Consider the following 25,075-nt stretch of genomic DNA (forward strand, 5'->3'; position numbering starts at 1 on the left):
ACAGAAAAATAAATTAATTACAGAAACTCAGAACAAGCAGCTTATAAAACACTTGAGCATATATTATTACCTAATGAAGGGCTTCGTAATAGCTAGCAATGTTCTGATGAACCAGGAAGGATGGACTATAATGAGAGCCTTCAGATTTTTCCGTAGCCTTCAAAAAGAAACATCACATTATGTTCAAACAAGAGATAAAACCAAGATACCAAGACCTTTTACAAGTAGGGCTGGAGAAGTCCTAGAGATGAGGTAGCCCCTACATAAAGAAATGTGCTCCTGACTGTCTGTGTGCCATGGTCATTGCCACATAGAATGGTGCCACTGCCAGTTAGGAATGTTACAAAGGCTAATGGGACTACAACAGATCTCAACAAATTCCCAAAGAAAAATCCCACCATCGCTTCTCTCACTTTGCAACTACCAGAGTTGTATAGGCCGACAACATGCAGTAACAACCAACTCATCATACAAACTACTTCCCAGTTGTACTGGTGAAGAAAATATTAGAAATCCAAAAGAACTCTACTGGACTTCTCAGTCCTTATTAGGCTACTTTCACACTAGCGTTCAGAGCGGATCCGTCTGCATTATGTTGTAAAAAAAAATTCTAAGTGTGAAAGTAGCCTGAACGGATCCGTCCAGACTTTTACATTGAAAGTCTATGGGGGACGGATCCGTTTGATGATTGAGCCATAGTGTGTCATCTTCCAACGGATCCGTCCCCATTGACTTACATTGTTAGTCTGGACGGATCCGCACGCCTCTGCACGGCCAGGCGGACACCCGAACGCTGCAAGCAGCGTTCAGGTGTCCGCCTGCTGAGCGCTGCCAGACTGATGCATTCTGAGCGGATCCGCATCCACTCAGAATGCATTAGGGCTGGACGGATGCGTTCGGGGCCGCTTGTGAGCCCCTTCAAACGGAGCTCACAAGCGGAACCCCGAACGCAAGTGTGAAAGTAGCCTTAGTGGCTTTTTCTGTGAATGAAGCAGTGGTAGTGTCATTGGCAGTGCCACTGCTTCCTCCACAGACGACTTCTTCATTGTATGGAGTGATGCTTGCTACAATGTGGCTGCAAGGCTGACAATTCTGCTTTCATTCCTGGTAGTGAATCTGACATTGTACAGCATTCATCATGAGAGAATTAACAGGTTCACAATACATAAACTTCCACGTACAACTACGTGTACGTTATGACTCCTAACAGACAACTTTAAGTAAATATTTCTTCTCCCAAAAATATAGATTTCATAAACAGGAAAAGCTTCATGTAAAAGAGACGGCAGTGCAAAAACACAAGACTATACTTGTAAATTTAAGCAGCAACTGTGGGGAAAAAAAGAGGAAACAACTGTTAAATCAGTCCTACCGTCTATCAATTTGCTGATAGCATTTCCGGAGCCAGCCGAGACTTGGCATTTTTTTCCTGGTGGTGGCTCCATTTAAATAAACTATCATGTAGTTCTCTGCAACCAGCATTTCCAAAGTGCCAATGACGTACCTGCCAAAACAGAAGCCAGAAATGGTCACAACTGTATCGGGCCCACAGGAGACGTAAGCAGCCCTGTATTCCTTTCATCTCTATTATCCCAGTATTACACAAGTATCTTTCCCCTAGGAAGTTACACACCTAAGTAACCATCAGTAGGCGGCATCAAATATGCTACAATCACTGTATTTTACAAGCTCCTGGGGCTTAACAGCAGCACAACATTGGTCGCCTATCCTCAGGACAAGGTCACCAATACCTGATCAGTAGGGGTCTGACTTCCAGCACCGCAGCACACCACCAGTTTGAAGAGGCTGTGGCCTCCACACAGTATACCAAGCACTGTACATTGTACAGTAGCTCTGCTTGGTATTGCAGCCAAGGCCCATTCACTTGAATGGGACTGAGCGGCATGTAGGAAAGGTGAGCGATAAACGAGACGTCACAAGAGTGCTTTAGCCCCCTGACCAATAGGGGTGCTGCTTGTCGGACAAGTACTGATCAGATAGCGATAACCTAACCTGAGAATAGGTCATTAATACTGTACTCCCAGAAAACCCCTTTAAAGGGTTTGTCTGGTTTCAGAAGGAAACTAGAGAACACAGGGGATGTCCCTACAATAAAGAAGCGATCATTACTTACTTGGTATAGGCCACGCTGGTTCTTGGTTCTGCAGGCTGCAGCGTGGATATCACATCAACAACACGTGACTGATGCAGCCAATCACCCCAGCCCTCTTTGGTGCACCCCTGAAGACAGAGATTGGCTGCAGTGATCACATGTTGTCAACGTGACATCACTGCCGGAGTCGGGTAAACAGATCCAGGCCAGGAGAACTGGCAGCCGGGGAGGGGGGGAATCTGCCAGGAAAGTAATGATCACTTTTTCCTTACTGCAGGCTGAGCCCCTGTGTTGTTTCTTCTGAGACCCGACAACTCTTTTATTGATCATCTTTTCAGGCACTTACATGATACAATAATCATAATACACCCAGCATCTTACACTATAAAGACTGCTTTTTGGTGATAGTCACACATCTAATTTAAATTATTTTTTTCTGAAATGCCTGTGATTGTTCTATCCATCTGAACAGTCCTTGAAGAAATGAATCTTCTTGCTGCAAAAATAAACATTATTCAGATAACTAGATTTTTAGGTCTCTTGTACACGACCGTATACCCTCCGAAATATACGGTCCGTGAGCGGGCCATATGTCACGGAGCGGCATTAATCGTGCACATGGGAGCACACAGCATCATAGATTACAATAATGCTGTGCGCATCGGGCCGCCCAAGGGACAATAGTACGAGACAATGGTCCCACCGGCGACCCGATGTCCACAGCATCATTGTAATCTATGATGCCGTGTGCTCCCCTGCACACGATCAATGACGCTCCGGAAAATATGGCCTGCTCACGGACCGTATATCTCGAAGGGCATACGGTCATGTGCAAGAGGCCTTATTCTGCTGCATGTGAGCATGGGAATATACTCAAATGGTGTGTTAACAACAATACACAGTTCTTACTACAATTCAAGCAGAAATGGCAATGTAAGCAAGGCCATACTGCTGTGCAGAGAGAACATGACCACATAATATATAAGCTGTTTGTCACCCGCACACATGGATACGTACTTGAAGAGATTGTCCATTAGGTATCTGTAGTTGGGTTGGCTGCTGTCTGGCATAAAACATACAGCAAATACAATAATGGCATTCAGGCCATCTCCATAGTAACCTAAGAAGAGGACACAATAAGTTGGACAATCAGTTTCCAAAAGAGAAGCAATGAACTGCCTTATTCAGTCCAAAACTGCAAATAGTAGAAAGCCATCTTAAAGAGGACCTTTCACCCCTCCTGACATTCCTGTTTTAATAGCTTCATGCGTTCCCCATGTAATAAGAATTCTGGAGCATCTATTCTTATGTCTCTATGTTGTGCCATTCCTTTATTATTTCTTCTAGAAGCTATGAATGAATTGCTAGCAGTCTGCAGTAAGGGTACAGAGGTGTAACCAGTTGGGGGGGCGCATGCGCAGTGCCGGTATAGTGTTCCTTCCCTGTGCTGGGATCAGCCTCAGGGAAAGAACTGCGCATCGCGAGATTACGGCCATCTATCGTTGATGAAAGGAGGAGACATAGGCGGTGCTGGGCTCCTTCACAGGCGGGCGTGGCTGGGCACAAGTAAGGTTCGTACAGCCCCTTGAACACATTCAACACATTTACATATCTATAAAATCCTTTTTTAAAGAAATTAAAACCACAACAGCCCTATAGGACACATATATTGCAGACATGCTAGCGGTGATCTAGCCGTGCATGTCCGTATCTCTGTAGCCCCAAACCTGGTGACAGAATCCCTTTAAGCAATCACATTCAAAATCATGTTAAATAGGAGTCAGCATACACCTGCCATCATTTAAAGTGCCTCTAATTAACCCCAAATAATGTTCAGTTGCTCTAGTTGGTCTTTCCTGAAATTTTCTTAGTCGCATCCCACAGCAAAAGCCATGGTCCACAGAGAGCTTCCAAACCTTTACCCTAAGTTCACACCTGAGCGTTTTACAGCGCATTCAAACGCGCTGTAAAACGCTCAACACATGAAAAGCAATGCTTCCCTATGGGAATGGTTCTCACCTGGGCGTTTTACAGCGCGCACGATCGCGCTGTAAAACGCCCGACGCTCAAACAAGTACTTGAGCTTCTTTGGGGCGTTTTGACGCGCGTTTGTGGCCATAGGACACTGCAGTCAATGACACAAACGCGCGTTTACTATTACAAAAAACGCGCGTCAAAAACGCGCGTTAGGGAAACGCTCAGGTGTGAAAGCAGGGTTAGAGGGATCTCATTGTTAAAAGGTATCAGTCAGGAGAAGGGTACAAACGAATTTCCAAGGCATTAGCTATACCATGGAACACAGTGAAGACAGTCATCATCAAGTGGCGAAAATATGGCACAACAGTGACATTACCAAGAACTAAACGTCCCTCCAAAATTGATGAAAAGACGAGAAGAAAACTGGTCTGGGAGGCTACCAAGAGGCCAACAGCAACATTAAAGGAGCTGCAGGAATATCTGGCAAGTACTGGCTGTGTGGTACATGTGACAACAATCTCCCGTATTCTTCATATGTCTGGGCTATGGGGTAGAGTGGCAAGACGAAAGCCTTTTCTTACAAAGAAAAACATCCAAGCCAGCCTACATTTTGCAAAAACACATCTGAAGTCTCCCAAAAGCATGTGGGAAAAGGTGTAATGGTCTGATGAAACCAAGGTTGAAATTTTTGGGCATAATTCCAAACTATATGTTTGGCGCAAAAACAACACTGCACATCACCAAAAGAACACCATACCCACAGTGAAGCATGGTGGTGGCAGCATCATGCTTTGGGGCTGTTTTTCTTCAGCTGGAACTGGGGCCTTACTTAAGCTAGAGGAAATTATGAACAGTTCCAAATACCAGTCAATATTGGCACAAAACCTTTAGGCTTCTGCTACAAAGCTGAACATGAAGAGGAACTTCATCTTTCATCATGACAACGACCCAAAGCATATATCCAAATCAACACAGGAGTGGCTTCACCAGAAGAAGATTAAAGTTTTGGAATGGCCCAGCCAGAGCCCAGACCTAAATCCGATTGAAAATCTGTGTGGTGATCTGAAGAGGGCTGTGCACAGGAGATGCCCTCACAATCTGACAGATTTGGAGTGTTTTTACAAAGAAGAGTAGGCAAATCTTGCCAAGTCAAAATGTGCCATGCTGATAGACTCATACCCAAAAAGACTGTAATAACATCAAAAGGTGCTTCAACAAAGTATTAGTTTAAGGGTGTGCACACTTATGCAACCATATTATTTTATTTTTATATTTTTTCTTCCCTCTACCTAAAAGATTTCAGTTTGTACAGTTTATAGGTCACATTAAAAGGTGAAAAAAGTTCTGAAATGACTTATCTTTGTCTCAGGTTTTTTTTTACATCACAGAAACCTGACATTTTAACAGGGGTGTGTAGACCTTTTTATATCCACTGTAGGTCATCAATATAAATATATGTCATCGCTGCTGTTTGAAAACAAATGGCAGCAGAAGAACTGGACTGGCACCACAGAGAATGGGGCGAGTATAACTTTTTTTCGAAGCTATTTTAGGACTTGTCCAAGCCTTTTAGTGTATCAAACACTTTAGTAGTAGTGAAGAATTACTTCGGGAACTGACTGGCTGCAGTGAGTGTTGTGTGACAGTTCCATCTGAAAAGGAGGGAGTGGATCCTATATCAGGCTATTGTCTTAAATGCCTTAAGATTGCTTTAGCTCAGCATTACTCTCGACCTCCTCTGGAATGTAAGACCTGCAGGAAATATAAATAACCCAGAGCTATTTGCAGACTGATCTCTCGGAGCTAGAGCCTAGTGACTAGGATCGATCTGTACATCAGGTCACTACAAGGCTTACAGTGCAGAGAAAAGGTTGCGTCCCCTTCCAGATAATTCCGGCACAGTCCAGAGATAAGGAACTGTTCAAGCTATGAGTCAAAGGGGTATGGCTCTCAGAAGAGCAGCATGTCCCCTTTCTTCTAGCCTCCAGCTTATGTGATATGTCAGAAGACAGAACAACGCTTTTGGTTGTTGTACCGGTACATAAAGAAGGTTATTTGTGCGGACGCCTCCTCATCTCTTTATGTGACCGATGTCTACAAATATGTACTGGTCCCCTTGTCCTCACAGCAGTGATAGCATAAGGAAATATGACCAAGGGAACACAGTCACAGCATTGCCCAGATTACCTCCATGGCTGATTACTTTCTTGTAGGGTTCTATGGCAGACATGTCCACTCTATGATCCTGCTCTCCAATCCTGAACATACGCCAGCGTCTGCTCTCCTCCTTCTCCTCAGCAGCAGTGTACTCTGGGATTGACCCTTTGGGGAGCACTTCAGTGGATTTTGGTTTCGGAAGGTCGTCTGTCAAAATAGAGATCTAAATGAAGGTGCATGTTTCAACAAGAATGCCTCATCCTAAGATCTTTAACCACTTTCCTTTGGTTGGAGCTCTGGGAACAAGGCTCTCTGCAGTTAGGATACTTTCACATCTGACTTTTTAATTCAGCTTTTGATATCCCGCAGAAGATCTCAAAACCTAAAATAAAAGGTTCACTTTTGTCCCCATTCATTGTCAATGGGGACAAAACTGATCAGGATGCATCAGTTCAATTGCGTTTTGGGGCCGGATACAAAACCGCTGCAAGCAGCGTTTTTTGTGTCAGGTTTGCAAAACTAAACAAACCTGATCAGGCATGAAAATCAATGTAAGGGTACTTTCACACTAGCGGCAAGAAACATGTCGTAGTTTTATTCTGGTCGCCTCTCGGCATGTTTGCTGTGCTGCCGCCGGAATGGGCCGGAGCGGTAGTCCGGGGCACGCGTGCACTAGCAGCAGCATGGATCCGACAGGCTGTGCACCCGCCGGAACAGCCTGGTCGGAGTTCCTTGCCGCTAGTGTGAAACTAGCCTTGGTCAATGGTGCCCGATCCCTTTTTTCTGATCTGGTGCCCATTGTCTTACAATGATTTTCATGCCTGATCAGGTTTCTTCATTTGATTTAATACAACCGGATCCGGCTTAGGCTACTTTCACAAGGCAGGGATCAGCAAAAACACTTCTGTTAGGCTACTTTCACACTAGCGTTAATATTTTCCGGTATTGAGATCCGTCATAGGGTCTCAATACCGGAAAAAACGCTTCTGTTTTGTCCCTAATCATTGTAAATGGGGACAAAATGTAACTGAACAGAACGGAGTGCACCAGAATGTATTCCGTTCCGTTCTCATACTAGAGGGTTTGCTTTCCGCCCTGGAATGAGGAGCAAGACGGATCCGTTTTCTCCGACACAATCTGACATAATAGAAAATGGATCCGTTCCCCATTGACTTTCAATGGAGTTCATGACGGATCCATCTTGGCTAGGTTAAAGATAATACAACCGGATCCGTTCATAACGGATGCAGATGGTTGTATTATCAGTAACGGAAGCGTTTTTGCTGAGCCCTGCCGGATCCAGCAAAAAACGCTAGTGTGAAAGTAGCCTTACTCAACACGATTGAAAGTCTATGGGGACGGATCCGTTTTCTATTGTATCCGAGAAAACTGATCCGTCCCCATTGACTTGCATTGTGGGTCATGCCGGATCTGTTTTGCTCTGCATCCCACAACGGAAAGAAAACCACAACCAAATGAAACGGAAGGGATGCCAGTTTCGGACAATGCGGACAAAACTGAAGCGTTTTTCTCTGCCAGATCTCAATACCGTAAAATGTAAACACAAGTGTGAAAGAAGCCTGAAACAGAGCCATCAGGATGTCTTAAATGGAACGGATCCTTTTAATTCGGGTTTTGAAATCCTTTGCCGGATCCCAAAACCTGAATTAAAAACGCAGATGTGAAAGTAGCCTAAGAACGTGGATGGGGGTGACTTGCATTGAGGTGGGAAATTAGCAACAGTTTATAATACACATAAAGCACACCATTAGTGAAGGTCCATGCATTGATTTTGGAAGGTAACACTGCACCGCAGATAAGGTCTATGAAGGAGGTCACCAGCTGCTCTCTGGTTTGCATTGGGTGGAAAGGTGGCATTTAGTATCCATGCAAACAGAGACTACACCCAATATAGAGAGGAAATAAGGTGGTCACGATTTGATACATATGCAATTAACCTGTCCTGTCCCTGACTCATCTCAGGTTAATTTCCATATGTATCAAATTGTTTTTTTTTTACACAATAAAAGCACACAGAGCTATGGGGACTGGGTATTGCGGACGAGCTAGCGGCCATCTAGCAACCCATGTCCTCAACCCTATTTTGCAGCTCTATGGAGCTAGAATTCTGGAGTGCAGAATGTTGTCTTCCAAAATTCAAGTATATGAATCCTCCAGACATGGCATTGGTGGACGTCTTGGAAGTGTCCTATCGGAGAGAGCGATTAGCTGCACAGAAAGAGGCTGTCAATGGCTGAAGCTGCACAAGAGATACTAATGGTGCTGTGTAGCAGGCAAGCATACAATCAGATATGGATTACCACGTGAGCATGCGCCAGATCACAGCTAAATCTATACACTGACAAAGCATCCCATCAAAGGCTACACAATATTTTGGTTGATTATGTGGCTGATTTTCGGGATACCAAGAAGCCTGCGGCCTTACCACAAAGCAAGGAGGAAATGACCTACTGTTAGTTGCCTGTTTCCAAGGCTTAGCTGTTAAAGGAGACTATCCTCCACGGCAATGGAAACAGCAGCATAGAAAATAAAAAAGAAATAGGAACCCTTTACAGTGTCTTTAAATGAAGGGCACACACTTTTGGCTGGTTAATGGCCTCACTGGCAAACAGACCTATAATAGGGGTGCGGAGCCATGAAAGCATTAAACAGCTGAGAACAACACGAGTCCTGTAAAAGTAAAAATCACACAAGCAATCCACTGCATATTATGTCCCATGGACTCGGGATGAAGAGAAAGGCTGGGTTTCCACATTCAGGTTTTTTTAAGCAGTTTTTGACGCCAAAGGAGAAGCGGAGAATACATATGAAGAAATGACCAGCGCTGTGCACCACGCGTAGTTAAACGAGTTGGGCTGTGGATGTCCCGCTTTTTGGAAAAATGAGGGTGTTAGAAAAGCTAAAAAAAACTGCAAATTGTCATGCAAACTGGGGCTTGCTCCAAAATTTGGGATTTGATAAATCTTCCCGAGTGTTCTCCGCTTTTTGAATCCATTCCTGATTTAGGCTTCAAAAACGGCATGAAAAACCCTGAACATGTAAACAGTGCTAAATGGAAACCCAGCTACCGGCATTATCATTTATAGTCAGCCTTGTGAGTGGTATGGTGCCTACTGGGCTGCTGTGTAGGTCTAGTCTGGGACTACCACCTTGTACGTTATCAGGCGTGTTACTGTATGTAGCTGTACAGAGATTTCAGACATATTACTACCCGCTGCAAAGAATGCTTTTTGTCTCCAGGGAGGCTCGTCCCCGCCTGCCATTGGCTGCTTCCCCCATCCCCCAAAAACTGATGTTTTCATTGGTGTGCACGGAGAAGCCGCAGTGGCAGTGTGGGGACCAGGAGTGGGGTAAGTATATTACCGGTGTGGGGGGGTTTCTTTAAATTGGATAACCCCTTTAAGGATACTTTCACACTTGCAGCAGAGGATTCCGGCAGGCAGTTCCATTGTCGGAACTGCCTGTTGGATCCGGCAATCCGGACCCAAACTGGTGGCATTTGTCAGACGCATCCGGATCTGTCTGACAAATGCATTGAAATACCGGATCCGTCTCACCGGTGTCATCCGGAAAAACTGATCCAGCATTTATTTATTTTTTGCGGTCTGAGCATGCGCATCAATTGCATTTTTAACGGTTTGCGCATACCGGAAAGCCGGATCCGTTTTGCTGGAACACTTAATGCCGGATCTGGCATGTGATCAGTATTTTTGGCCAAAGAGTAAACTGCTGCGGTATTTTCTCCTTCCAAAAAAACGTAAGAGGGACTGAACTGATGCACCCTGAACGGTTTTCTCTCCATTCAGAATGCATTAGGATAAAACTGATCAGTTTTCTGATATTGAGCTTCTGTAACGGAACTCAATACCGGAAAACAAAAACACTAGTGTGAAAGTACCTAATTCCATGCCATCTGTGAAAACATACTTTGTTAGCATGGTATAGCCTTACCCTGGCACCTCAGTGATATGTAGTTGTCACTCTACTACCCTGAAGCTTTCCGCGCCGATCCTGCAGTGCTAATTAATGTTATCCTCCTGGCTACACCAGGTCACCATGCAGCCAATCACTAGCCTGAGCAGTACACAGCATGTGGCTGCAGCAGTGAAGTGATGTGCACTGAACATCACCGCAGACTGGGAGGACTGGAGTGTGGTGCTGGAGGAGTGGTAGGCAAGACACTGCTGGGGATGTATTATATTACCTTGGACAACCTCTTTAAGCTGAATTCTTTTGAAGAGTCCTACAATTTCTTCCATATTTCAGCACTGTGAATGCGCTGTTCACATCACAGTTTAACATACCATACTTTTTAAAATTCAACATTTTTTTTTTCTTTTAACAATTGAAGTCAATAGCAACAGGATGCAACAAGCTAAGCGTCCTATTGTATCCAGTTTTTAAATGTACATTTTTAATTTGAAAAAAAAACAACTAAACACATGAACAGAGCCCAACGTCAGCGCTTCATATGATATGCTCTATGGACCAATGTCTGTGAGAACAAACACACAGCCATACATTACAGTCTGAAAACTGTGTAGAGGGACAGAATTACACTGAATGTTGCCTCGCTTTTAGCAGTGCAAAAACTAAAGAAATGTATGAATCACCCCTGCGATCATTCATCCCTATACAGATTCCGCGCTGATCTGTCAGCCGCACATTCCAGTTACATCCCATCCAGAAGAGCCCACCTACTCAGCAACCATGGAAGAAGAAGAAAAGGACCTCTGCAAGTAAACAGCCGAGAGAAGTAAAAAGTCTCAAAACTATTCCTCGTGGTTTGATGTAGACACAAATGAAGAAGGAACCAAGACATTTGGTTTTACATGCGTTTTACTAGGAATTATACGTCAGAAAAATACGACTTCTCCATAGGCAAGCTGCCTTTAGGGGATTATCACTAATCCAGCTCTGTGTATTCAAGGTCTCCCTAAGCCATGTGGCTCATGAGTTAAGCGCCTCTGGCATCTCAAAGTCATTATACGCTGAATATCAGAGGCAGGCATGGCTTATCTCAGATATTATCAGCACAGTCATTACTAACTCTAAAATAATTGCACATGAACGGTATTAAACACACAATAGAAAATCATGAAACCCTTACCTTCCCATTCAAACTCATTGCTGTTCTCGGAGGTTGTATCTAGATCATCTAAATCCAAGTCTCCGCTCTCATCCAAGTCTTCAGATAAGATGGAGCCGTCACTGCGATCCAGTGTCAAGCTAAGGTTGGGAGCCACGAGTTTCTTCTTGGCTTTTTTACTGCCATTTATTTCAACGGGACTAGGTACTAATAGAGAGAAGATAAGGAAAAGTGATATATAGAGAGACCATTATGAATAGACTCATCCTCCCATGTAAGGATCACAACGTGGCGGTGCCGTGAGGGTGGGATGGAAGAGCATGAAGAACCATGAAGTCTGTTACCCGTAGCATGCAGGGGTCACGACATCGCTGTAGTGAAGATGCCTGGGAAACATCACTTTAGCACATATATATTGCTTTCTTACAATATATGATGTAGTAGTCATTACATTACAGTGCAGTCCCAGTCACTTTATTAGGACTGAGCTGCAATACCAGACACAGTCCATGGACAATGGCAGTGCTGTTTCAGGAATAAAAGCAGCCATGCTTTATTGATCTCATATGCTCCTTTACGGGTCCTCCAGGATTTACATATTGATGATCAACATGAGATTGGCGGGGGTACGACTCCCAGCAGCTGTTTGAGGAGGCCACAGCGTTCCAGTGAGCGATGCGGTCTCCTCACAGCTTGCCATGCATTATATAGCAGCTGTGATTGGCATTGCAGCTCAGACCCATTCACTAGAAAGGTCAATGATCGTGATGTCACATGGCCTAGGAAGAGGTCTAAGCGTTTACGGAACGCCGTGGCCCCTTCGTACTGCTGATCAGCAGGGGTTGCAGCAGTCGGACCCCAGCCAATCTCATACTGATGATCTATCCTGAGGATAGGCCATTAATATGAAAATCCCGGAGAAACCCTTAAAAGTTCCTTTCTTCATCTAACACATATGACAACCTTATGGTTAAAACAAGAACACATATAATAAGAAATAACAGAACAATACAGAAAGACTGCTTCTATTTTCTTAGATTTTGTGTGCTCTGATGGAGAAGGAACGAGACGACCCTGCGAAACCAATGTCCATTTTAAAGGGAACCTGTCACCAGGGATTTTGTGTATAGAGCTGAGGACATGGGTTGCTAGATGGCCGCTAGCACATCCGCAACACCCAGTCCCCATAGCTCTGTGTGCTTTTATTGTGGGGAAAAAAACACGATTTTATACATATGCAAATTAACCTGAGAGGAGTCCTGTCCTGGAGATGAGTCAGGGACAGGACTCTTCTCAGGTTAATTTGCAGAATAAAAGCACACAGAGCTATGGGGACTGGGTATTGCGAATGTTCTAGCGGCCATCTAGCAACCCATGTCCTCAGCTCTATACACAAAATCCCGGTGACAGGTTCCCTTTAAAGTAGGATACAAAGCTTTATACATGAGATACCCATCATCTGTTTCCTTCTGTGGCACTGACATCAACCCTTCTGGCGCGTGCACACCATAGTGGATGACGCCAATGCCCACAGCAGACAGCGCGGGGTAAATAGATGGATGGTACGCGCCTGCGCAAGATTTCAAGTGCTGGGTCTTTGACGTCAGGAGCGGAGGGAGGTGTAGAGAAGATGGGAGGAGCAGGCCTCGATTCTAATGAGAGTGGCTAGGCACCAATGTCCAAGGGGACTGTCCCTTGGGCTCTTTCAGCTCATTTGCATATTGGAATAAAGACCTTTTTCGGGGGAACTAATATTGATATCTCAACAAAAAGGTATGTCTAGGATACAGTAAATGTGATATGCAGGGCACCAAGAGTGCTTTATATTGGAAAAAGGGGGGACCGACTCCATTTAAAATAAATAAATAATCTATGTGAAGATCAGCTGGCTTTCCAGGGCTAAAACCATCCTGCACACCCTACACGTTATACTCTTATTAGGCTGTTTTCACATCTGTGTATTTGCTGGATCCGTCAAGATAATACAACAGTCTGCATCCATTCTGAACGGATATGGTTGCATTATCTCTAAAATAGCCATGACGGATCCAGCACTTAAAACCATTGTAAGTCAAAGGGGGACGGATCCGTTTTCTTTTGTGCCAGAGAAAAACAGATCTGTCTCCATTGACTTACATTGTGAGTCATGACGGATCCGTCTTGCTCCGCATACCAGAATGCACTCAAAAACACTGCTTGCAGCACTTTTGTGTGCGTCATGGGAACACAATGAAACGGAAGGGATTGCATTCTGGTGCATTCCGTTCCCTTCAGTTCAGTTTTGTCCCCATTGACAATGAATGGGGACAAAACTGAAGCGTTTTCCCCGCTATTGAGAGCCTATGACAGATCTCAATACTGAAAAGGGAAAGCGCAGATGTGAAAGTAACGTTACAATATTTCTCCATTTACCTCACTGAGGCAGTCATCTGCATGGAGCTTGTATGGATTTATCCTATTGCACTCCAAAATCATACCAAAATTTGCTTTCCATGAAATTTCCCCTAATGTGTGCATTTCTGAGATATGAAATTGTGGTTAAACCCCCCCCCCCCTCCCCCCCCCCCCAAAAAAAAAAAGAAAAACCACCTAGAAGAATATGCCTGATGGAATTTGATGCATACAGACATACAGCAGGGCAGAAGTTGAAAAGCAAGTTAACTCTAACCATTCTATAGCTATATTATACACTAGGATCCAGAGCGCAGGTGTGTGAGGCATTACTGCCATCTTCATCAGAAGGACGTGACCCAGGAGGGTGCAGACGAGGGGACAAACCACACATGGTTGTTAATACAGCAGGCACGGACAGGCAGATTGAGTAGCATGCAGATATAGCTAGGAGGTAGATACTTGCGTGAGTTATGAGATGCTGAGTAAGGGATACAATACATTGACTGATCCAGCACTGGAAATGCCCAAGTTAAAGCAGACAGACAGGGTCCATAGGCAAAGGGACACAAAACAAGAGACATTTAGAGATGCATTATATAGGAAGTAGTAAGTAGACTGCTAGATCTCAGAGGAATGGTAGTATTAGGCTGCAGCACATGAACAGAACCGTACCCACCATACTAAACAGATTGGTCCAACTTTCCTTGGACAAATCTGTGGTTAGATAAAGAGCTGGAAAGCTCCCCATACACATTAGTGTATCGCTGGCTAAACATGCTGAGAAGAGCGGGTTTAACTAACAATCCAATGTGTATGAGGAGCTCCCGACTCTCCCATGACAGATGAGGTCTTGGGAGAGAAGGATTGGGTCAACGGAATATTTTCGCCTCATCCTTTTGTTCTCCCAGGAGATAAATCACTGCTTGAGATGTCTGGCAGAGGCTCTCTGCTCTCTTCCCACTGACAATACATACTTGTTTGGTTTATCCGAGTGTTGAAGTGTAGGCCAACAGCTATTGACTGTGTATGGCCAGCTTAAAGGGGGTTTATACTGATGACCTATCCTCAGGACAAGTCATCAATATCTGAGCGGTGGTAGTCCAACACCAGACGACCCCGCCGATCAGCTGTTTGAAGAATAGGTGGTGCTCCATATGAGCACTACTTCCTCTTCATTACACTGCACTTCGTCTCTGAAGCGTAGTGTAATTACAAGTACTTGTTCCGTTCACTTGAATGGAGCGAGTACGTGTAATTACACTATGCCACTGCTACAGGGGAGACGACACACAGATTAAGGATGAGGAAGTAGCGTATGGAGTGCCACCTCGTCTTCAAACAACTGACCGGCAGGGTTGCCAATTGTCAGTCCCCCACTGATCAGATATTTATGACCTATCCTGAGGATAAAACTCCTGCACAACCCCTTTACGTCTGAGAAACCGCTTGACACGGGATGTTCTCACATTATCTCGTTAAGCACCAGTCTGCCAGACCACAATAGAAGAGACTGATATATGATTCCCCCATAACGGATTGACCCCATGTACAACACTTGTGATCCAGTGTAGTAGGCACCAGGGACACTGTTTTGCTCATATTTGAAAGATATTGGCCAAAATGTCCATGTGCTCATTGTAAAGCAAGGTTCAGACTGGTTTCTCTTAGTGCCGTTTCATATTTTGTCTAGGCCTCTCATAAATTACACTAAAAAGTCTATGGCGAAAAATACCTAAAAAAAAACAATACCTAGAGCATGATGCATTTTGATAAAAATGTCATTGACCTCATAAATACAATTAAAGCTTAGCAAAAAAAAAAAAAGCTGTGTATGCAGATATTTGCATATTTTACTACACACTTTCAACACATACCCCTTGAATTTTAGCCCCCCAAAAAACCAAAAAACAAAATAAAAAGCTGCATTAGCAAAAAAAACAATTGACTAGGTGTACAGCTAGTGTTACCCAAGCATAATATGGGTGCAATTCTGTGCCTACATTACGGCCACAGGTCCAGTGACCCGAAATGACAACATCATAGATTCCTATACCAAACTACAAAAATATATGGATTGCACACCCACATACCATGGATTGATCTACTGCTTCTCAGTAGGGATGAGTTCAGGAAAAGGTTTTTAACAGTAGAAATTTATTTTTGAAGTTATTACCCAAAGTCTCGCAAGACTTCGCAAAGTAATAACTTCAGCTCATTGGAGCCAAAACATTCTAATACTGTACAGAGCGCTCGCTACGTACAGTATTCAAACAAAGTTTTATGCAAATCGACCTCAGATGTTTCATCCAAAGTCGATTCGCTCATCCCTACTTCTCAGCATAGTTGATAACTGTATCCTATACGTTTTGATCACAATCCATAGGCCCACTCCTCACATCAAGGTGGTTTTTTTTGAGTACAGCAACAGTGGTCCCCATGTGGCACTGCTCCAAATTAAAGTAGGGACCCACTCAAAACAGGCCACCTAGACGTGGTTAGTGGGCCTAAGAATTTTAATCTAAACGTATACTAAGTGCCTATAAAACTGTACATGAGGCAATAGTACATTTTTCTCCATAGTTTGGTATCACAGATTGTTATGATGCTGTGAGTTTGGGCCAGTAGACTCACGGTCGGGCTGGGACATCATCCATCATACATCCATTCAAAACTGGCCCAAGTCTGTAAAAGAGAAATAACTCTCTTTATATTGCAGCTAATTTTTTAATTTTTTTTTAAATGTTATATTGGAGACACAAACGTTCACCCTGCATTGTCTATATAAGGTGCCATCCTTATGTCCGTTACACAGTCCTGCAAAAAAGATAGAACATGTCCTATTCTTGTCCGTTTACGCAAAAAAACGGATGTCACATGGACATCACGTGGATATCATGAATATTTTTAGTGAATTCCTATTTTGTGGACTGCAAAATATATAGCAGTCATGTGAATGCACCCTTACAAGTAGAGAGGAGTGTGTGTGCTTTATGGCCGTTGTAATGACTGGGAGTCAACTGACAGGAATTTCAGACTATTAGAGAGTCCAGGAATGCGAGTACAGCCTCACCCCCAGGAATAACAGCGGAGTGTTACACCAAGCTCATCTCTGTGGTGTTAGGGCCCTTCTACATGGGCCGAGGATCAGGGCTATTAATGGGCATGAGCATCTGTATGAACGTTTCTTCCCGATAACTGTCCCTAATAAATAGGCTGCCCACTGAACATTTAGTGCTCGTTCACCAGGTGACTGTATATTTTATGTAGCATACACCCCGTAGCTGGTAGCATACCACCCTGTGTAAACAGAGATCTGCTGCCGGCAAACAACGGATCTGTGTGTAGTAACAATTGCTTGTCTTCATACAGAGGAGATGACAGATACATGTAAACGCAGCAATCCCTCTGTTTAAAGGGGTTATCCAATCCTATACAATGTCCCCCCATAGACCCCCCACGCCGAATATACTTAGCGGTGTCCCCGCCGCTGCTGCTTCTCCCCGTGCACGGATGAAAACATCCTGTGTCGGAGGCAGCCAATGGCAGGTGGGGACAGGGACGAGCCTCCCTAGCGTCGCCCACGATGCTAGGAAGGCTCTTCCCTGTCTGCCATTGGCTGCCCCCTCCCCCGACAGCGGATGTTTTCATCGTGCATGGGGAGAAGCAGCAGCGGCGGTGCAGGGACCAGGAGCGGCGCAGGGAGCAGGGACCCGGGTAAGTATATTCAGCGTGGGGGGCCCGGCATATGGGGGGGGGGGGGGCATTGTACAGGATTTGTTAACCCTCGGTTTGTTCCAAATAATTGGCTAGGCATGTAGAAGGGCCTCTAATCTTCTGCTTTACTAGGCCGTGAGCAGTACATTAGAACTATCAGTATATCCTCCAGTGATAATTCTGTCTCAGTCTACACACAAAAAAAACTGTAGAAAACAGTATCAGTCTATTGTGGTTCTTCACGGGCAGTGATAACTGGAATATTTCAGGGAATTGAAAAAAAAAAAAAAAAAGTTTATATTCTACATTCCATTTAAAAATCATATATTGATGTCTTCATATCCCATCCACAAAGACGTGGAAGGCATATAAATACATATAAAGAATAACAACTCCAATGGCAAATAAAGCTCTAAACAATGCTAAACGTAATCTGTACCTTCAGTTATAAACAAGTTTTCACAAACAAACAGTACAGGTGAATATAAGAAACATTGAAATATATCTTATTAAAGAATTATGCTTCCCCATGGGCTTCTCAGGTTGATTTCCTTCTCCTTCACTCAGTCTCTTATCTGTAATAGCACCCATCTCCAGCCTCACACACAAAAGTCTATGGAGAGAGGAGGAGGGATGAAGAGGCTGCTGCCAGCTAGTAAGTGATTTATGATCTCACTCTGGACCGTGTAGAGCCTTATCTTACTATAGTAAGAGTCAAATGTGCTAGGTGTAGCCGAGCTAACTGCAGTTTGTGTGTGTCTCTTTTCTTTCCATAGACATCAATGTTAAAAACAGCCAGATAACAGCAGACGGAGGCCTTTTTCTGTAATATATTACAATGTTTCTTCTATTCACCTGCACTACTCATTTATGAAAAGTTGCTTGATAATACACGTTCAATGGGCATCTCCCATTATGGTTCCATGCAATCCCTTTATCTTTTCTCATTTCAGTGGATATATAATGTTTGCATCTATTGTGTTAGTGCATTATTTTCTGTGATTTAAAAAAATAAAAATAAATGTAGCCTTGCACATTCATTTATTAACACGTGCAGAATGGTTTTTTTTTTTAAATCTTTTTCTGTGATTTGATCTAAGCTGCAACACCAGACACAGCCCGCGGATATAAGTGAGGCTGCCTTTGCAAGGAAGCAGCCATGTCTTACAATCCTGAATGAACCCTTTAAGAAAGGCTTTCTGCCAGGTTAAGGGTACTTTCACACTAGCGTTTTTCTTTTCCGGTATTGCGTTCCGTCACAGGAGCTCAATACCGGAAAAAAAACAGATCAGTTTTATCCTAATGCATTCTGAATGGAGAGTAATCTGTTCAGAATGCATCAGTTCAGTCCCCCTTACGTTTTTTTGACAGAGAAAATACCGCAGCACGCTGCAGTTTTCTATCTGGCTAAAAATACTGATCACTTGCTGGAATGCCGGATCCGGCCGGATTAATTTACATTGAAGTGTATTAGTGCCGGATCCGGCATTAAGTGTTCCGGCAAAACGGATCCGGCTTTCTGCTCTGCGCATCCACAGACCTTTAAAAAAAAAATATGAAAATGAATACTGGATCAGTTTTTCCGGATGACACTGGAGAGACGGATCCGGCATTTCAATGCATTTGTCAGACGGATCCGCATCTGGATCCGTCTGACAAATGCCATCAGTTTGCGTCCGGATTGCCGGATCCGGCAGGCATTTCCGGCGACGGAGCTGCCTGTGGGAATCCTCTGCCACACGTGTGAAAGTACCCTAAGAAAATTAATTTATAAAAAAAATAATAAATTCTGGGAGGACAGTCCCATAAAAAGTATTCCTCTTCTAGTTGTGAACAGCATAACAATAATATTCACAACCAAACCTCTTATTTGGGTTCACCAATAAAGATACCTGTAATTTACAATAAAAGGTAAGGAAACATTATTAATGCCAATTACTCCTTTACCTGGCCTGCCATCTGTTCCCGATAAGAAATCTCCTTCAATATGGTCATCTTCTGGAAGTGGTCTATTCAAAAGTACAGAGAAAGTGATTGCAAAGATCTAGCTAAGAGCAAACCAAGTACAAGTACAGCTGCCTATGAAACCATAAGATAGAGAACCCGATGATGATGATGATGATGATTCTAACTGCACAGATAAAACGGAGGAAAGGTGGGCACTAAGGAAGACATCAAAATGGAAAGATACATATAATCCTACATGCTGTACACTAACGAAGCTCACTGCGTATGGATGCATGTGCAGTACAGTTTACATCCACCCAGCAAGCTTCATTAGTGTACAGTGCGTGCGCCAATGGTGCACTCACTGCCGCAAGATGTTAGAGCCAGGTGACATTACCTTTAGGGTCCATTCACACGTCCGTATGTGTTTTGCGGATCCGCACATCGCCGCCCCTTTCATAGAAAATGCCATTTCTTGTCCGTAATTGCGGACAAGAATAGGACATGTTCTATTTTTTTGTAAAACGGAAGTGCGGATCCGCAAATGCGGATGCAGACAGCACATTCCGGCTCCATTGAAAATAAATGGGTCCGCTGGACCTATTTTGCGGACGTGTGAATGGACCTTTACACTGGCTGGCCCTGTCACTCACAACGGAGGTGGCGTGACTGGCGCATACACTGCCTGGAGCTCTGAAAGCAAAAGCAATGCCCTCGTTGCACCAAGTAGATTATTATAAAATAGCTCATATCTCTGGCATGACATGGCGCAAATGGAGTTCTAGTCAGCTGTTCAGTACACATCTCCATGAAAGCTGCATTTATATCAAGGGTATGTGCTCACAGATGGCCCTCTTACTGCCCGGAGTACCTCCCCGCTCTGGTCATCATGTCCACAATGAGGGTTTTGGGTCGTTTATCCGATGGATGGCAGTGGTTTTGCTGCTCCAGGTCAAGTTTGCCCTGCCCCCATCCCACTTCTTCACTCTTCATAGATGTGTCCAAGCTCATGTATGTCAGATGCAATGCACCCGAGATCCCATCTGACGTACACAAGCTCACAGACTCATCACTGACTTCAAATGGTCCTTTTGCATACAGTGCATGGGGAGAATATAGTGGTATTGCGGCAAACTTCCCCAAAACATCACTGGGGACATGGTGACCAGAACTGTGAGGTATTCTTGGTGATTGGGGGGCTATTATTGTGTTGACAGGTTTCCTTTGCATATTAATCTATATATACATAGAATAATTTAGTCCCATCATTTCTCTGCCTCTGTTCTAAATCTGTAGATGAGGACATATGGGCCTCATAGAAGGGAGCCAGGGGAGAGCCAACTCTGGTCTGTCCGTGCTTGTGTGCGTTTGCTATCAAGAAACTAAGGCTACTTTCACACTGGCGTTTTGGTTTCCGTTTGCGAGATCTGTTCAGGGATCCCACAAGCGGTCCACAACTGATCAGTTTTACCCTTAATGCATTCTGAATAGAAAAGGATCCGCTCAGAATGCATCAGTTTGCCTCCGTTCAGTCTCCATTCCGCTTTGGAGGCTGCTTGCAGCGGTTAGGTGTCCGTCTGACGAAACTGAGCCAAACGGATGCCGTACTGAAACACAACGTAAGTCAATGGGGACGGATCTGTTTTCACTGACACAATCTGGCACAATAGAAAACTGATCCCTCCCTCATTGACTTTCAATGGTGTTCAAGACGGATCCGTTTTGGATATGTTAAAGATAATACAAACGGATCCGTTCTGAACGGATGCATGCGGTTGTATTATCTGAACGGATCAGTCTGTGCAGATCCATGACGGATCCGCACCAAACACGAGTGTGAAAGTAGCCTAAATTGTAACTGGGGACAGGGATTCTAATCTATGCACAGAGCCGAAGTATCGGTTGCGTTTCTATAAGTACCAGGATTATGGAGAATAAACGATATCATTATGGTAACAACCCAACGCTTACCTTGGAAAGTCTTCATCCTGCCATTCCTCTTTGAGCTCTACGCCTTCCATCCTAAGCCTCGCTTCAGTTGTAGCCACAGACTCCTGTCTGTCAAAGGATCCAGAAAACGTGTCTTGGCTAAAACAAATGCAGAAATGATTGACGATATACAGCACAGGAGGATATATAAAAGGACTCTCTGATATGTCATGGGTATGCGAGATCACATATGCGCCAAAATATACACCAACATTTTGGCCCATTTTGAGGCATAAACAAATAGGTGGTGTAAAAGGTAGACTAGACAGACTATAGGTGCGCCAAATTTATCAGCCGGCATCAGCCGCTGTGATGAGTAAGTGTGGGCCCATGTGTCACACTATCAGGGGCAGAAACGTGCTCTGGAGATCACTGCTGGCCCGAGGTCACAGAGCAACATAGGGACATTTATCTAGGACAGAGGTCAGCAACCTGTCAAACACAAGAGAGGGGTCGATGCTGGCGCTTCAATCAGAAAGCTTATTCTGCAGTACTGTCTGAATGGAGGTAGGTGCTGTGCACTTACACATGAATGCACCGCAGCTAGTGCAAAGGAACATGGGAAGGGGCAGGATCGATACGGACGTAGACCTCTCTTCCTCTTCTGCTTTACGTGTCATGTCTAAGGTCCAGCACGGAGAGGAGGAGTGTCTCACGTAGAGGACCGAAACGCAATTATTATGTATGTTGCTGGCGGGGGTGGGAGGTAGTGAGAAATATTGGTTATTAATGTAAATTGGGGAGCAGTATTAATGGTGGCACTGTTATCTGAATCACTACAGATGCACTGTAAATGGGAGCGCAGTGGCAGTATTATTTAAAGACAATGTAGGTGCCGCAAGCTAGGGTCAAAATCCAGAAAATGCGCTTGCACATAATTCTGGCAGATCTCTGCTATTCCAAGGCTGCCTACCCCAACCTAAAAGATATCAGAAGGACATTCTGTCTGCATTTCCCCTGTAATAACATGCACAGAGCTGGGTCTTGCTGCTCTGAGAACTTACGGGTCATTTAAGACCTGTGTTTTAGACACCGATCATAATAACCCCGCACTGGTGCTTGATGCGCCTAAGTTATGTCGAGGTGCCGGCTTCTACAATATTTGGGCACATCCACCACCGGTGTACAACAAACTTAAATCTATGACAGCTCCCTGGCATAGATTTTGATCGTTTTCTATGCCAAAAACTGTTGTCGAAAATGATAAATGAGACGGGCCTGCCGGCCACCCTATTCCCCACCCGTCCCACCCTTTTTTTTTTTTTTAAGAAATGACGTAAGTGGCGTGGAAGAAGTTGCAGATTTTGCCGCATATCACCGTTGCAATAAAATCGGCGCCAAATATACACCAAAAAGTGTCGTATATTTGGTCATAAATGACCCCCTTAGCGCTTTCTGTATGTAAAGTTCAGAACCTTGTTTGAGTTGTCATTCAAGCTAAGAATCACCATAAATCGCATCCAATGATTAGGATGCAGCACGCCCCGGTAGTGGTGGAATAAAGCAATCATCTTTCTGCAAGACCCAAGTATGTTCATCATATGGCAGCACGTGGACAAGAGAGATGGCAGCACTATCTTGGTCTTTGGGTTACTACAGTGAGATGTGCAGAATATTTCATGGCATGACGCCAAGAAAAGAAAGTATTCTTAACAAGCAGCGTCTTCTCAAGACCTGACAAAAAGCAGATTGTTATCGGGCAGCGTTCAGTTAGCCCCCATTTACCGGACAGAGGGCAAAAGTGTCCCTTTAGCCTCCACTCAAAGAGTATGAAAGCACCCTAAAATGGTCACTAACTTATTAAATAGCTTATGATCAAGAGTTTAGATGGGGGGGGGGGGGGGGGGTCTGAGCACTGAGACCCCCACCGATCTCTAGAATGGGGGGAGAGAAGTGAGCACATATCATGCGCTCTCTCCTTGCTGCACGAGACACGCTCCATAAAAGTCTATAGGCCTGTCTCGATTCTGTTCTCAGAGCGAGAACGCAATATGCGTACGCTTCTCTTCCCTCGTTCTAGAGATCGATGGGGGGTCTCAGTGCTTAGACCCCCATTGATCTAAACTTTTGATCTAAACTTGTCTCTATGAAGTCAGTGACCCTATAAAGGAATTGTCTGAAAGAAAATAAAAACGTGGGCAGCCTCTGCAAATGGAATAACAGGAGAATCAATCCTAGTGGCCCTCCCCACTAGTGTTTTCCTGGGTGCAGTGGTGACTTCCATGCACATAGGTCACTGCTGCAGCCAGTGATTTGCTGTGCCGTGACCTGTGCACGCGGAACATTACCGCTGCAGTCAGACAGGTGATGTCATCAGTGGAAACGACTAGAACACTGCACTAGAAGAGAGCAGAAACGCCATACACAGGCGCTACCCAAGTTCTTATTTAACTCAGAAGACGCCTTTAATTAAACGCGACAAATAGTGCGTTTTTTTTTTTACGATTAACGACGTGAACACAAATAGAAAAGACACTGCACAGAATATTTAGGTCATAAAACTATTTCATTTACAAAACTAAATCCAGTGGTTGAGGGCGAGGTTTACATTTTCAGCTACTTCAGAGGAAGTCCAACCACAAGCGAGTGGTCAATGCAGCGAGGCCTTCACAAGTGAACCGGACTGGGTGACAAACGGCCATCAAATCAGCTGGATGGAGCAGCTTAGGGCGCCTTCACACGCTGCAGATTTTGTGGCAGAAATTTCCGCATCTGAACATCAGTTCTATTCACCTCAATGGGTCTTCAGAAATCCATGCGCTTCCAGCCCTTATTCAGATGAATGGAACCGATTCAGTGTGAAGGAGCCGTAATGAAACCCATTCAGAACAAGCTCCAGGGGCATCTGAAAAAGACAACATGAGTGTCCTTTTGGCCTCAGTCCGGCTGCTATAAGTCGGTATGGCTTTTCGAAGCAGAGGAATCACACGAAAAAAGTAGGCGCTGCAGTATGGAGTTTGCCGGAGAATCCACCTCATGTACACCCCAGAGAGAAGGCTCAATGCACAGTTAGAAACACTAGCACAATTTGGTTTTCTAGGCATGAAGTTAAATTATATCTATGTTTGAAGATGGAAAGAATTAAGAATGGGATTCGATTTTCAGATCCTTGAAAGATAACCTCCATGTGCAATCATTTTTTCTCACTCCCTCCAATAGAAAGGGCTATACCCATCCACAAAAATGTCCAAGAACGAGGCCTGCAGTGAGAGCCTCCAGTAAGGCTCACAGATCCATGGACGCGTGCCTAGTTCCTCTGACTGGCATGGGTCGGAGCGCTATTCGGATAGCACACTGAAGAAGAGTATGGTCGTGCGGATAACCCCTTCTGATGGTGGATGACTGGTCTCATAGGAAGTATGATCTGGAGAGAGTACTAGAAGTTTTTATCATTCAGTATTTTGGCACAGACTTCTGTAAATAAAACCAGGCCTAGAGGTCAATGATCCCTAACGGCCGGTAACAAATGCTTCTTCCAGGGTTTTAACCTGTTTATTACAGATCTTCTCAAGTGGGTGTCCCCAGCTACCTCTCTCAACCATCTGCATTATGGCACACAGGGACCACGCTTCATGCATGTACTCATGTACCTACATACGGTATGGGAGTCTTCCACAGATCTGTCCAATGTTCAGAGCTTATCCCTCTGCAATCAGATTGCTCCACAGGGCAGA

At 44.4% G+C, this 25,075-nt stretch overlaps 1 protein-coding gene across 2 annotated transcripts in view; it reads right to left on the reverse strand.

Moving 5' to 3' along the window:
* Positions 1–25,075, reverse strand: part of BNIP2 (BCL2 interacting protein 2) — a 47,310-nt gene that overhangs the window by 9,325 nt on the left and 12,910 nt on the right. For both annotated transcript variants that reach the window (XM_044279743.1, XM_044279742.1), the window contains exons 2-8: positions 21,384–21,500; positions 19,413–19,474; positions 11,379–11,564; positions 6,278–6,454; positions 3,131–3,233; positions 1,373–1,504; positions 71–157 (exon numbers count right to left, since the gene is read on the reverse strand). In XM_044279743.1, the coding sequence (XP_044135678.1) occupies positions 71–157; positions 1,373–1,504; positions 3,131–3,233; positions 6,278–6,454; positions 11,379–11,564; positions 19,413–19,474; positions 21,384–21,500 (864 nt within the window). The remainder of the gene's footprint in view (positions 1–70; positions 158–1,372; positions 1,505–3,130; positions 3,234–6,277; positions 6,455–11,378; positions 11,565–19,412; positions 19,475–21,383; positions 21,501–25,075) is intronic.

The sequence above is a fragment of the Bufo gargarizans genome, chromosome 2 (genome assembly GCF_014858855.1).
Source record: "Bufo gargarizans isolate SCDJY-AF-19 chromosome 2, ASM1485885v1, whole genome shotgun sequence".
NCBI classification, from domain to species: Eukaryota; Metazoa; Chordata; class Amphibia; order Anura; family Bufonidae; genus Bufo; species Bufo gargarizans.